The sequence below is a fragment of the Lissotriton vulgaris genome, chromosome 2_1, assembly GCF_964263255.1.
Source record: "Lissotriton vulgaris chromosome 2_1, aLisVul1.2, whole genome shotgun sequence".
In the NCBI taxonomy this organism is placed as follows: domain Eukaryota; kingdom Metazoa; phylum Chordata; class Amphibia; order Caudata; family Salamandridae; genus Lissotriton; species Lissotriton vulgaris.
The window spans coordinates 2135870911-2135885946 of NC_141687.1; the positions used below are offsets into that span (position 1 = coordinate 2135870911).

A 15036-nucleotide genomic window follows, 5' to 3' on the forward strand; every position below is an offset into this window, starting at 1 on the left:
GAGTGTTGAGTGATGTTGTTGCAATCACTGGTGTGAAGCATGTCCCTATTCCTATGCCTAAGTTAATAGAATTGTCTGCTACTTATCTTACCTTAAGATGTACCTTTGATGCCAGCCACGTGCTGATGTTTTCCTTTCATACATACATGTGGTATGTCAGATATTTCATCATCACATACATACACCTTGGACTGACCCACATTTATGGTAGCGTGCAAGCAGATCTGATTTTCCCAGTCACCCCCTCCTTGTACAAACTTGTAGTGTTAGTCATTCAAACGTATGACATCATTCGTTATCTTGCACATTAGCAATGCTGTAGTACACACGTTACTAGTCACTTTATGAACGTTGCCAGTTGGACATTGCATGTTATGGTTGCAAATTAATGTAAGTGACACAACTTAGCAAGTAGCAAGGTATGACAGGACTCTAATAATCAAGGGACACATACAGTAGGGTTGAGGATGTACATGCACAGTCCATACATCAACATAACATTTGTGACATGCATGAGTGAGTAGTTTTTTATTGTGTGATAAGGGAGTGTCAACATCATACGTTCACCTCATGGAGGGAGGCCACAGAAAATTTATTGTACATCCATTGCCTAGCACTAATTTGTTTTTCATCATTACTGGGGTACAATGTCAGTATTATGAGCACCAGACAGTGTATATTTATTGTCCTGGTACAATATGTGATGCTAACGCATAGTTTTGCGGAGGACTGGACAATCTTCTGAATCTTCTTCATCAGATGTGTGTGTTGTCACAGCTGATGGTGTAATCAGTGGTGCAGTCGACACAGGAGGCATAGACACATCAGGGACTGCAGATGTTGATGGTATTGTACCTGCATCATGTTCCATGCCCATCAGGTACCGCATAAATGCACTGAGCATGACTTGGTGGTTTTCAAGCACAGCTGTAACATCCCGCTGGTAGTCAGCCAATTTGGTCAGGTATGCATCCTGTTTTGCATTCATTTCTTTAAGGGTGTCCTGAATTTCCCTCAGCCTGTTGGCAACTTCAAGGCTGGCACTTGTGTTAGGCATTTGTCTGTGCCTCTGCTGCATGACTTCTGATATGTCATTCATGGCGTGAAACAAAGTACGTGGTGGTGCATCGTTGCTGCTACCAGTTTCCGCACTGCCACTATTGGATTTTAGGCAACGGAGCACTCCCTCTGGGGTGCCTGCCATGCTCTCTATCCCTTTACGCACCTCCTGTGCCAACTGACCCTGTACATCCACAACACGTTGTTCAAAAGAATTTAGCGTGTTCGGCGAGTGGTGAGGCTGAGATGTTGTGGGAGGTGGTGTAGGAGTGCTTCCATGTTGGGCAAGCGGAGATCCCACTGTGCTGCTTTGCCTTCTTGTGCGGGGAGAGGGAGTTTGTATTGATTCTAACAGGTCCTGAAGGAGGCCTGTGTCCACACTTGGTACACTTTCACCGCCCTTATCATCGGATTCAAACATAGGTTCCTGCTCATGAGTAGGTGTACCATGCCCTGAAATGAAAAATAGATGTAGGTTTATGATCTTGTCTGACATATGGTGTACAGATGCACAATTTTGAGTCATCTACCCTTTTTGACTTTGATGTGTGTCAACATGTCAAAGTTAAAGCTACACATCATCACTCATGTTACCTAAAATGACATGGCATGAATCATTTGATGGATTCAAAATGTTTTTCCAAAAACATGGCACATGGGCAGACAGTGCTTGCACACTTGCAACATTCAACTTGAGTGCATGTCCTGATGTCTGTTTTGTTGGTGTATATTGTCGACACATTCCAGCACAGTAGCAAGTCCAAGTGGCATTTTGCACTCTATATGTGTGCAACAGGTATCAGGCCACAATTACTGAGGATCTGGGACATGGATTTCTTACCATCTCACATCATCCCACCTGTCATAGCCATCACGGCTGTGTTGTTTGTGTGTGGCCCATTTCCTGTGTCTTCATGCTAATTACGTTATATTTGGATAATACAGATTGCTCCTGGTATGTTGCTCAACCTACACCCAGCTCCCCCTGTGTGCCCCTGCTGCCGCTGCTGAGTACACACTGGCAGGTGTGCAGAACCACCATATTAGTGTCCTGTTAGTGGCCTCAGTGCAACTATTCTTTACCCTGTTTGCACACCATTTTGGTTTCAGTGCCACTGTTCCACCACCCCATGCACACTTGCTGCTCCCGCCTACCAGCTGCTCCTCCCTCCCACATCCCCATATGTGTCAAACTTTGCTCGACTGTGCTACTTGCGCACCAGAGGCACACCTTAAGCAAGCCAGTCTGCAGGAACCTGCGCTTGGACCATGCCCAGCGCCAGGACCCCTTGTGGCCACTAACGCCACTACACCAGACTCCAGTACTACGCCTGTACCCTCCATGCACTCAATGCCGGCCAATACAACACTTGCTTCCAGGCCACCACAATAACATACACACGGGACCCTTCTCCTGCCGCACATGCAGCTTCACATGCAACTGAGCCACCAAACCCCCATGGAGTGGACCCAGCCACCTCCGATGCATTATCTACAACACCCACTCCACACGAACACAGCCCATGTGGCTCTGGGATCTGCTTGACACCTCTGCCCCAGATGTGTGTTTATTAAACGTGACCTGGTGGAACTACTCCTCTGCGACCAACATCACCATAGACATCCCATACAGCTACAAGTTCAACCACAGGGATTGCGCTGACTGATTTGGTGGATGGATCACCATCGACCACAAGTCCATCCTCAAGGTCGGCACCCATGCAGATAACACCATCAACACCGCCAACCACCTGCACATAAACATCCACACCAACACTCAACACCACCCTCAGAGGACCCTCGTGTACAGCACACCGACCCTGTGCTCAGTTCTGCTGCTCCATCAATGACCTCGCCAGAACCCACGCACTCGCCTCAACGCACTACATCATCCTGTGGGACCTGACCTTACACCTCAAAGACAACACCGACGACAACTCCACCATACTGATCAACGACCTCACCAGACCCGGCTGCAGACAACTCGGGACCAAACCCACGCCGCCAGCCACAAGCTGGACCCCGTCTTCTCAAGAGGCACCCACGTCACCTCCAACCACACCACTGAACTGCACTCGACCGACCACCGCAGCATCAATTTTACCTTCAATTAATCAACCACACACCACCGCAGACAACTGCTGCCTCACCAATGCTGGATAAAAGTAAACGTAGACCAGCTGGTCACACCCCTAAGCCAGAGCCCGAACTACAACCCCACCAACCCAGTCGCCAGTGTCGAAAACTCTGACAGTGTATGTAGGACTGCACCAACACCTTTGCCCCACTCACGCTACCCTCCAACAGCCACGCCTGCAACAGAGCCACCCGGTTCACCGACTACCTCCAGACCTACCAACGCACATGCCGGAAGATGGAGTGAACATGGCTCCATGGACACACACTGCACAACCACACAGTCCACAAGGACGCCACGTGTATACATCACCACCTCAACAGATTGGCAAAGAGCTCCTCCTTCCGAGCCTGTCTGGATACCAATGCACACAACAGCAATGAGGTCTTCAGCATTGTTATTGAACAGAGAAACCCATGCGCAAATGTTATCAACATCCCACCCTCACAAGAAATGTGGGACTCACTGTCCATCTTCTCACAGTGCACGTTTGGTGACATCGACGACAGCTTCAACACCACAACCACCCCAACTATGCCAGACTCCACCTCCCCGGCGAGAACCACCAGCGCCAACCGCAGCACCTCCTGGTACTACGTCGACAAGGACGCAACACACAAGGTCATGAACTCCATACACTCTGGATCACCAGCAGTACCATCACCACACCACTTATTGTACGAAGCAGAGGAAGCGATCATACCACAACTACACAAGTTCATCTACATCTTCTTCAATGCAGCAACATTCCATGAAATATAGGAGCACGACACAAGCAATGCCCTCCTCAAGAGGCACAAGGCACACCCCAAGGCCCTCGAGGACTCACGGCCCATCTCCCTGCTCACGTTCCCAACGAAGGTCATCTAGGTAATCATCAACATGCAATTGGGCCGCGAGCTGGTAGACCCCAACATGTTTGACCCGTCCCAGTCCGGATTCATACGTACATACAGCAGCAAGACAGTCCACATGTCCGGCACAGACAACATCATGCGCCAACTAGCCAGCACAAAAACAGCAGCCCTCTTCCTCCTGGACCGGTCAACCGCCTTTGACACGGTATGCCATCACACTCTGAAGACACACCTCCGAGAATCATGATTCCAATTGAAGGCCCTAGACTGGACCACGTCCTTACTCTTCGGCAGAACCCAGAGTGTCCAGAGTGTCCGAAACCCATCCATCAAATCGGACGCCATCAACATCATCTGTGGCGTACCCCAGGGGTCATCCCTCAGCCCAAAACTGTTCAACATGTACATGTCCCCCTCGTACACGTGGGCCGCCATCACAGCCTCTACATCATCTCCTACACTAACAACACCCAGCTCATCCTCTCCATCACCAGGGACCCACACACACCCTGAACAAACCTCCACGAGGGAATGAAGTCCCTCACCAACTGGATGAGGAGCAGCAGTCTGAAACTGTACTTGGACATGACACAGGTCCTCATCCTCGGACCCACACCCTGAGCCTGGGACGACTCCTGGTGGGCAACCACACTGGGAACAGCAACAACACCCACTGACCATGCACGCAACTTACAATACATCCAGTACTCCTCCCTCTCCATGTCTGAGCAGGTCGACACCATCTCCTCCTCATGCTACAACTACCTCCACATGCTATGCAGGATCTACAAGTGGATCCCCACCCCAGACAAAAATAACTGTGACGCAGGCCCTGAGCACCAGCAGACTGGACTACCGCAACGCACTGTACGCAGGATTCCCAGACAAACACCTACAACTACTGCAACGCATCCAATACACTTACGGCTCATTGATTGTCAACGTCCCCCACCGCAGCAACATCATCCCCCAAATGTGAGACCTACACTTGTTCCCCATCAGAAAGTGGATCAGCTTCAAGCTCCAGACTCAGACACACAATGCACTCCAGTAGGCCGGACCAGCCTACCTGTACAGCAGACTCAGCTTCTACACCCCCACACGCCAGGTCCGCTCCACCAGCCTCCCCCTCACCACTGTCCACTGCATCCTATGACCAACCTCCAGCAGCAGATCCTTGTCCTACCTCGCCGCCAAGACCTTGCACACCCTCCCGGCCCACCTACGGCAGACCCAGGACCTACTCCCATTCATAAGACTCATCAAGACCTGTCTCTTTGAGCGGTAGTGGCAGCCCCTTCCCATCAGAGTGGGAGATCCAACAGGTGTTTTTACATGCTGAAGGAGTTGTTCCAAGGACACAGACTTCTGTATTCTCTGATTTTGTTTTCATGCAGCTGTGGTTCATGCAGACTGCGACGTAATGCATTCCTCAATGTATTTCAAGTGTTTGGTTGGTGTAGTCTTAGGTGTGAGAGAGTATGAGCTGTCTGTCATCAGCAATGGATACAATGTTGAGGCTGTATTTGGTTTCAAATGGCGCTGAGGCAGCCCTGTTGATGTTGACAAGGGTCAGACACATAGATGGTCCCTCTTGCATTCAGCATTGGAATTACGTGATTTTAAAGACGAAGGTTGTCAGTCTGATCCTTGGACCTCTTGCTGGGATGAGTGACCCAGTTAAGCGTTGTTCCTTGGAATCCTGCTTCATGTTGTGTAGCAAATCTGTGTGGTGTTAGTCTGTGTCGGAGCACACTCACAGCTCTTGCTCCCGGAGGGTGCAGATGTCAGCTGTGGCTGTGAATAGGGGGATCTTGGTGCTGTTGTTGGTGTGATGAGGACAGGACTGTAGTGATCCCACAGGTGGCTGTATCTCATGTTGGAGGGGGTGCATTGAGCTGTGACTGGTGTCCCGGTGGGTATGGTAGTATGGCTGTTGTGTTGGGAGATGTTTGCGTGGTGCTGCCTGTGGCATCTCATGTGTACGGCAAAGTTGTTGTAGTGACATTTTTTACTTTATGGTGAACTTTGTTGGACACTTATCACAGGTCTGTAGTGCCAGGGTGATGTCTGTAGCTTTGCAGCATAGGTTGTTTTATTCATGCAGGACCTTGACGAGTTTGCAGGACTTTCCATTATCTTAGACTATTTTTTTGTGGTAGTCCCTCATTGCGTCCATGTATGTGTTTTACATTTCAGGTGTCTTGGTGTTTATACAGTTCTTACCAAGGTATCTGCTGGTGCCTCTTGCTTCTTCGAGATCAGTGCTCTACCATGCCGTGTCCCTGTAGTGCTGTTTGTTAGGCTTGCAGAGGGTGGAGGTCTGGTATGCGCTGTTGTGTATCCAGGTGTGACTTTCACTTGCAGAAACGCTGGCGTTGGCTGTGTTTGAGACCAGGGTGGTGGTTGAGGTTTGTCAGCAGTGTAGGCATGTGAAATGTCTGCGGGTCATGTTTGCAAAGGCCTGTTGTCATTATCCAATGTTTTCCATGTATGAGTGCATGGAGGCTGGCTGAGCTGCATCAGTGAATGAGTGTATATCAGTTGCTGCTGGAAATGATTGCATTTGGGACACAGATGTGCGCATTCAGACTTGCCATTGGCGTGCCTTCAGGACACCATGTACATGCGTCTGCTGTGCGCTTGCACAGCGGCTGACATTGAGTAGGGTAATTGTGAGGTACAATATTCAGTGATGACGGAACACATGAAGACAGGGGTGGGGGCCTTAGTGGTAGTTCATAGACCATATGTGGAGTGTGGGCTCAGATGAGAGCACTGAACGGACTTATTATGGAGACACAAGGGATGAGTGACTGATGTGATCATGCTATGTGTCATCATGGCATGGGAGGGTGGATAGGGGACATCTAAGATGAGGTGGGTCATGTGCATATTGGCAAGATGACTAAGGTGCCACCCATGATGATCAGAGCAGTAATACCCACTTCCATGTTTGGTATGCAGGCATGGTAAACATGGCCGACACTCCAGCATGTGGCTGCATGACTTATCCCATTTCCTGTTACCAGTCACACCAGCACTTCACAGCGTTGTGATTGACTCAGAGTAGTGAGCCTGGCTGGCTAATTCCTTTTACGTGACACAAAGGCAGGGTTGCATAGGCTCCAGAGAAATGGGACACAGCTTTGAGGTCAGACTTCCCTCAATGTGTGCCTGATTCACAAAACGAACTTAAGACTCAATCCTAAACTTAATACTATTTTGGTGTTTGGCATTCACAGAATAAACTTAGTACTTTTGGTATTCACAGAAGTTAGGATTTTGCCTTAAGTCTGTCTTAAGTCTGTCTTCAGAGAAACTTAAGACAAAATCCTAACTTCTGTGAATACCAAAAGTAGTAAGTTCATTCTGTGAATGCAAAAATTAGTAAGTGCATTCTGTGAATACCAATATAGTAGTAAGTTTTGGATTGAGTCTTAAGTTCATTCTGTGAATCGGCCCCTATATGTTTTGCAGCACCCACTCACACACACATCCCTGCATCCATAAGACATTGATTGTTCTTTCCTGCATTTGTTAACTCACAGCTGCCCCACCCCCCCCCCTCCAATTGCCAATGTTTGCCACTGTGCCCCAATGCAGAGCAGGTGTAACACTCTCGTGCCAAAAGGCACATACATATTACCAAAACATGCCATGTCATCACATTCCATTGAATTCATTGTTAATACTAGGCATGTTGCAACTGTAGAGTAGGTGTTGCACAGGGGAGACTTTAATTACACTGTTCAAAGTTCAATGAGTACATGGACAAGCTATCCTTGTCACCACACACCCAGACCTGAAGCATTAAATTACTTTATGAACAACCACAACACACACAATTGAGTCAGATTAGGGAGTAATGCACACACCATTTTTCATAGCCAAAACAAATATACACAGCATTTGTTCATATTCTCAACATTTCACCCCCTATTTCTCATGATGTACATCTATACAAAAAATAGTTCAGACATATGTCACCCCATGACACAACCCAATGTTATTATTTGACACATAAATGCACAACATTTTTGATATTTTTCTGATTTGTCACAATCTTTTTTTTTCATACTGACACACATTACCACATGAAGTACTTATATCACAACATAATTGTGGTCACAATTGTTGGACTTGGCCCTTAGGGCAGGTTCACCCCTAGACTTTTTGCTTTATTTGTGACCCTGTGTTAGTGATTTTTGGGTCTCTGCGCACTTTTCCCTGGGTCCCAGAGTGAAAGTGCGTGTGTGTAGTATGGCTGGCCTGCCCTCCCATAGGAATGCATGGGGAATGTGTGTGTCCCTGGTAGTTCCTGATGCGTGGGGAGTGCAGGCTCGAGTTTGGTATGCTTAAACTAGTGAGAGTGAATGCTGCAAGATGGTGTCTGCGGCATGTGTGTGTCTAGTTGGGAAGTGCTACTTCTGGACATTGAGATATGTGTGCAGTGAGGGTGCTGGAGCGTGATTGGCTGGAGCTGGCTGGCATGCCAGGCTCCAGGAAGTCTGGATGGGTCTGCCCGGTGGTGAGTGGGAGATTAGCATGAGTGATGTGTGGGAGGAGTGTACCTGTGTCCTGGATGGGCTGGGTTTTCCCCCACACAATGCTGGCTCCGCCCCCCTGTGGTGTGACTGATGTCCCTAGACCTGCCAGTGAAAGAAAGGGGTGGTTGGGCCATCAAGGGTACTCAAGAACCAGCTGCGACTGGTTCCGCCCCCACCCTGCACCTTCAGACAAAGGAATGTACTGTATAAAAATGGGGCTGTGTGCCCACAGAAGTTGTTCTTCCCTGATCCTACTCGAGGGGCTGCTGCTGGGGCCAGGAGGAACCGCCACTTGGACTGCCTCCCTGCCTGGAGGGCCAGTGAGCTGGCCCCTGGCCCAGCCTTGCCCCCCTGCCTGCCTAGGAGGACTTTTGCTGGGCTTGTGCTGTCCCTTTGGCGCTGGGGAGCGCCTTACCTTGCCCTAAAGCGTCTGGGAGCGCTGCATTTGCTTTCTAGCGCTAAGAGCGCTTCATTTTCCTGAGGAGCGCTTGGGAGCGCTTTATTGGCTCGCTGGCGGCTGCCCACGCCGCAGATTCACCTTTTAAGTGACTTAGTTCGAGTGCCCACCTCGATTTCGTCCCCGTAATCACTGCTGCAGCCCGGGGCCGGGGAGAAGCCGAGGAGCAGCTGCTAGCGTCACCCGGGAGCCGCGCTGCCATTGGCTGTGGCTGCGGGAGGCTCGCCGGGCGATCAGCGCCGTGATTGGAGGAGCCCCTTTATTTTGGAGTATAGCGCTGGGAGCGCTGTGTTCCCCTTTTTGCGCTTGGAGGCGCTTTATCCCCCAGAGCCGGTGCCCACCCGGCATTTGCCCGCAAATCGCTTTTGCCGCCGCCCGGCGCCCGACCAGGAAGTCAGGCAAGCCAGGGGCGGGCCTCCGGGACAACCGGAACCGGAAGTGGGAGGGCGGGAGCCCACCCCGCCTCCCACGCAAGAGGAGTAGCGGCTGTTGTGAGCACCGGGGCCGGCAGGAGCCTACCCTGCGCCCCGGTGCACTCCCCCAGAAGACGAGAGGAAGAAGTCCGGCTGCCTGTCTGCCTCTACGGAGAGAGGGCGCGAGGAACAAGAGGTCCGACCAAGGAGAGAGCAGAGACACCGCCTCCCCAAACAGCCGGTGAGTGGGGCTCTGTCCATTTGGGAAGAGGAGGGCGTCGGGGCACGTTGTCGGGTTCCGCCCCTCCCCTCCATCGCCAGGGCAGTTGTTGTGAAGTCCCAGAGGGCTTCAGGGGCTACTTGCTTCACGGGCCCAGAGAGGCTCCAACGGAAAGGGGCATTCTGTGTTTCAAGAGCCCACGAGGCTCGTGAGGGCACCATTTGCTCTTAGAAAGTCCAGAGAGGGCTCAGGGGCACCTTGGCAACCTAGAGTCCCCCGAGAGGGACTCCACCGATCCAGGCACATTTCTCCCGAGTCCCCAGAGGGGGTACTCCAACGCTTGGACAGCCCACCTTGTGTAGAGCCCCAGAGGCTATGGGGCATTGCTTGGTGTTTTGAGCCCTGAGAGGCTCCTGGGGGCCATTTGTTCTTTGAGCCCAGAGAGGCTCTGAGGGTGCCATTCCCTCGTTTTGGAGCCCAGAGAGGCTCCAGCCTTTTGCGTTGTGAGCCCAGAGAGGCTCATTGCCCATTCTTGTGAAGAGCCTGAGAGAGGCTCAGGGCACCATTCCTTGTACAGGAGCCCGGAGAGGCTCCGCAGTGCCACAGTGGTGGTTCTTGAGCCCAGAGAGGCTCCAACGTTGCCCTAACTTTCCCTGAACCAGTTGCCCAGCACTTTGTGGGCAACTGCTACGTTTAGGCCCTGACATTGGGACACAGGGACTATCACAGGTGGTGACTGATTTAAGTTTTGCGCAATGTTATTGCTGCACCTCTGAATGTGTTTTTATGCGTCATGTGCTCTGTCCTTTTACACCGCTGAATGTATTGCGATGCATCATGTGTTTTCCTTCCTTACACCCCTACAGGTATAGCAATACTTAGGTGGTTTCCTTCTTGCTAGTACAGGTGTTGTTAGCAGAGCCCAGGTTCCCTAGTGTAATCTCCTAAGATAGTGAGGGTTGCATAGGTGGTGCTCACCTGGTACCAGTAGTGACTGGTTGTATGTTATTTTTGTGCTACATTGATAATTCTATGATCTAAAAAGTGCTATTTCTAAAAAGTGTCATTTCTAAAAGTGCATACCCTGACAGTGGTCCATGTGGCCCTGTCCCTTGTACATATAATTCCCCTTGTAAATTCTGCCCGTGCCTCTGGCACAATGTAAAGTGTGTGTTTTATCTAATGTATGTTTTTTTGGAATACAAAGGCTATTTTTTATATAACCTTGTGTGGAGTTTCCTTTGTGGTGGGCCTTGGGTGTTGTTGCTGGGGTGCGTGCGCAAATACTTAACTCATATCGCCTCCAAGTTTAGCCTTGACTGCTCGCGCCACGTTACCTAGAGGGCGAGTAGGGGTTACCTTGGTGTGTGACTCCCTTGCCCTGACTTGGAGGTAGTGGTCTCTGACTGACTTTGGCGAAAGCCCTGGCCAGCCGGGGATCCCGTTTCCAACAACAATGAAGTATTTTGAGATGATATTTTGGTACACATGCATTGCATTGTTGACATTGTGCAGCATACATTGTAATGGTCATCGCAAAAGACTACGGCAACCATAGTCTACGCTGTTTGCATTTGACTGGCTCAGGTCCACACTGTGAACCAAGGTTTATTCCTCTTGGACACTGCAACAATACAATGTCAGCAACCTCCTCACCTTCAACCCTGTACGCCACCTCACCTGCCAGGACGTAACTCTGCTACAGACATCACGATCACTGTCACTGACAACTTCTGTGTCACCTGCATGTGGCAGCACGACAATCATGGAAGAGGCATTGTTAACCCATACACTGGTACACTCAGAATGAGAAGACACTCTAATGTGCCATGGTTGACCATGTACTACGACAACTACATTATCGTGACCAGGCCCATGGCCATACTCAGCAGCACACTCATGTGCAGGACACACAGGCCATGTGCTCCATTCTCCAATACCATTGTTGACCTCATTGCACCCCAGTGTGTGACATCCACAGACAGCATCCCTCTCGATGACCTCTAGTTCCACCTCAGCAGGTTAAGTTACCTGACCAACAACACCTCCAGGGTAACTTCACTGACATCAGACACAAGCATCAAGAGACCTCAACATACCACTGAACAAGACACGGTTAAGTACCTGTAGTACGGCTGCAGGTACTTCTGATTCAGGTCTGACTTCATACTCTCCTGGCACTACCATCATTGAATGCATGACATATGTGTCTTGACCAGCAATCACCACCACCATCCTTGCACCCTCTTGCAGCTGGAGCAAGGGCAGTGCATGACATCTCATCCACTCCTTGTGCAAAGACAGTCCACCAATGCTTAAATCCTTGTGTCACTACAGCACACAAATAGCACTGTTAGGATCTCGAATGACACCATCATTTCTGCACCCCTCATGAATGTGGGCAGTGCCATTGGCATCGTCTGCCACTATGCATTGGTGGAGTTGCGGCATGGTTGTGCATACACTGACATTATGATTTGTAATGGATCAGTCATTGCTTGAATCATGGAGCAATGTCCGGTGGGTACTGTACATCCATGCTATTGCAAGGAGGGACATGGTGAGAAGTGTTGCCTCACTGTCTTCTTGCAGCAACAATTTTCATGGTTGTGCCATAGGAATGCACACAATATTGTTGTTGTTGCACATTTGTCGAGTGTATCTTTATCACAGGGCAACCCTGTAACCTTGTTTGCAGCGCTGTCCAGTACCACTCCCATGCATATATGTTGTGCCACGAACTGTCACCTTCCCTAGGGACATGTATGTTGTGGCTTTACATTCCGGGAGCTATTGTGCATTTGCATATGTTTGCTTGTTTCTCTCATGTCTGTGACAGCCTTGCTAATCTTGCAAGGTGCAGTTAGTCAACTTGTTAGCATTATTTGGATACGTAACACCTAATTTCCATGTCATTGCCATAGTACACATTTCATTTAATTACATTTATTCGTTGCTATCACTCCTGAGCATTTGCTCTCATCTGTATGCAACAGCTTGCTAATGTGATTAAACATTCTTGGCACTTAAGCTACACAAACAGTGCTGCAGACTCGCTGATGATCGATTTGTATAATTAACTATGGTGCATATTTGCTGGATGTTTAGCAGCTGGACTGCGCCCCTTGCAATATAGGTGTGCTGCAGTGCATGCATAGGTACAGACCATGAATGGAGGCCTTCGGTGAGATGGTGCGCATTCCTGCAAACTATTGATGTTGGATGTTCTTTCACTGCAAGAACACCATTGGTACACTTATGTTTTTCCCATGGTCGTGACAACATGGATGTGCTGTATTCACTGTATGTCACTACATGTTGTTATTCATGTTATATACGCCATTCATCCAGACGTAGCTGGTCAGTGCTTAAGTCATGCATTCATGTGAGGAGCATCATTCAAGTACAGCAAACCTTGGTGCAGGCCTCTCGCGGTGGCACTGCCTCACCCCTACACCTACCATGATGCATGTGTGAGGTACTGACACAATTGCCAGATGCTAATGTATTTCCAAATTTTGGATGGATTGCACATCACCACTACTGATATTTTTTTTTGGATGTGCAGACCCACCATGCATACGTTATGCATGATGCTTGTGTAATGTGGCACAGGGCTTCGCATGCTGAGTAACATTTCTGAGTACTTTCCCTTACATATGCAGATGATATGGCTGAAACCATCATGCACAAAGTAGTACAATGACAGATGTTGGGCCTGCATGGGGTGACTATGAGTAGGGTCTCTTTATTGGTGTCACCTGTCCTTCATAACGACACAGGTGCACAATGCTTGGCATGCGCCGACCCAGGCAAACTTGCACCATGTTGCAGGGGGTCCAGCGGTGCAGGGGATCAGTGTTTGTGTGCATGGAAGGGACACATTCCTGCATGATGCAGTCATCAAAAGATTTTTCCGCTTTCTATGTATCCACTTGAATGCAAAAGCTATATGTTGGGTATATCAGAGAGGGAACAGTTCGTATTTATTCAGATTGTGCATGCCTTGCACAGACCCTGTGGATGCATATCTTTGTGGCGCAGCGTAATAGTTACAGTTTGACTTTGCTATTGGACATTGTCAATTGGACATGGATGTTTCTGGGTACACCCCCAGCAACAGCCCTGGAATTGCGCTTTCTTACACTTTAATGTGGGAATGATGCAATGACATGATATGTTGTACTATGTTACATGGCTGTCTGTGGCCTATTATTGTGGGTGTGGCATATTGTGCCACCACTACATGATCAAAATAACATCCTGCCAGCGCAGTCCAGGTTATACAAGTGTTAAACTCGGTCTGTTGCAGGATGTTGTGTGATTGGTATTTCATGAGGGTAGTTGTATATTTGCACCTGCGTGTGGCACTTGTCAGGTGCAGCAGTGGGCTGGGACTTCACTTTGGAAATATGTTATTACTTTGACAGGGGTAGGTGTTTACCAAATGTGACATGTGCATCTCCCTGGTACAATACTATTTGAAGACCCTTCACAGTTCATGACATTGCATGACTTCTCTTTCCACAACACGTCAGTAATTGAGCCAGCCACCTTAGTTTATGCAGTGCACAACATTACCTTCTTTGCACATTTCCCCTTGTAGGGACTTACCCTGTGTGTCTTGCGGTTCCTCATGCTCTGCACTGTCCTGTCCTGGAATTCCAACCACCAACTCGTCTGGGATGACCGCCGCAACCCGCTCCTCAAGGTCATCCAGCTCTTCCTGTTGTGATGGGCTGCCTCTCCTGTCACCGTTGCTTCTTTGCGTTTTTTTGCCATTTTTTCTTTTGTCCTGCGCTTTATGTCATTCCAGCGTTTCTTCAGGTCAATGACTGTTCTCTTAGATTGGGCCACACAGTTGACCTTTGTCAATATGGACTGCCAAATGGCCTCTTTTTTTGATAGTGGCAACTTGGAACTTGCAAAAAGCTGGTGCTGGTGGTCTGTCACCTCATTTATGAGTATGTTGTTCTCCTCAGCACTGAAATTCATTTTCCTTTTCCACTTTCCATGTGTTTCTCCCTGTGTTTCAGCCTGGGCATCCTGGCTGCCATGTGGAAGTTTCCCTTGACTGCTGCTGTGTCCTTCAGGCTCCATGGTAGCAATTTTTTCCATTTGCGGGAGAATTAGGAGATGTATGCGTGTATTTTTGGCGTTTTCCGGATTCTGACGCAACGTGAAAGTGGCGCAGCGACGCGTACACTTGCGTCAGTTCTGCGATTGCGACTTACGGCACTTTTCCTGCACTTGCGTGACTTTCCGGTGCGTCAGGACGGCAGGGTCTGCGTCACTTTTTTCCGCCTTTCGGCATCACTTGCGACATGATGCGCCATTGCATTA

At 49.3% G+C, this 15036-nt stretch overlaps 1 protein-coding gene across 1 annotated transcript; it reads right to left on the bottom strand.

Moving 5' to 3' along the window:
• Positions 1-706: 706 nt before the first annotated feature.
• Positions 707-14793, bottom strand: LOC147733827 (uncharacterized). Its single transcript, XM_086957553.1, has 3 exons — positions 14449-14793; positions 2675-2810; positions 707-1512 (listed from the first exon to the last, which is right to left on the bottom strand). Exons 1-3 carry the CDS (start codon positions 14791-14793, stop codon positions 707-709), a joined length of 1287 nt encoding a protein of 428 aa, XP_086813679.1.
• Positions 14794-15036: the final 243 nt, after the last annotated feature.

Bases quoted from the DNA above. Each gene is read 5' to 3' on its own strand.
- LOC147733827 (XM_086957553.1), bottom strand. From the start codon at position 14,793: ATGGAGCCTGAAGGACACAGCAGCAGTCAAGGGAAACTTCCACATGGC. The intron at 2,811-14,448 runs GTGACAGGAGAG...GTTTATGTGCAG, and splicing joins AAAAACGCAAAGAAGCAACG to GTGGTTGGCGGTGTTGATGG. The intron at 1,513-2,674 runs GTGATGTTGGTC...TTTTCATTTCAG, and splicing joins AGCTGTATGGGATGTCTATG to GGCATGGTACACCTACTCAT.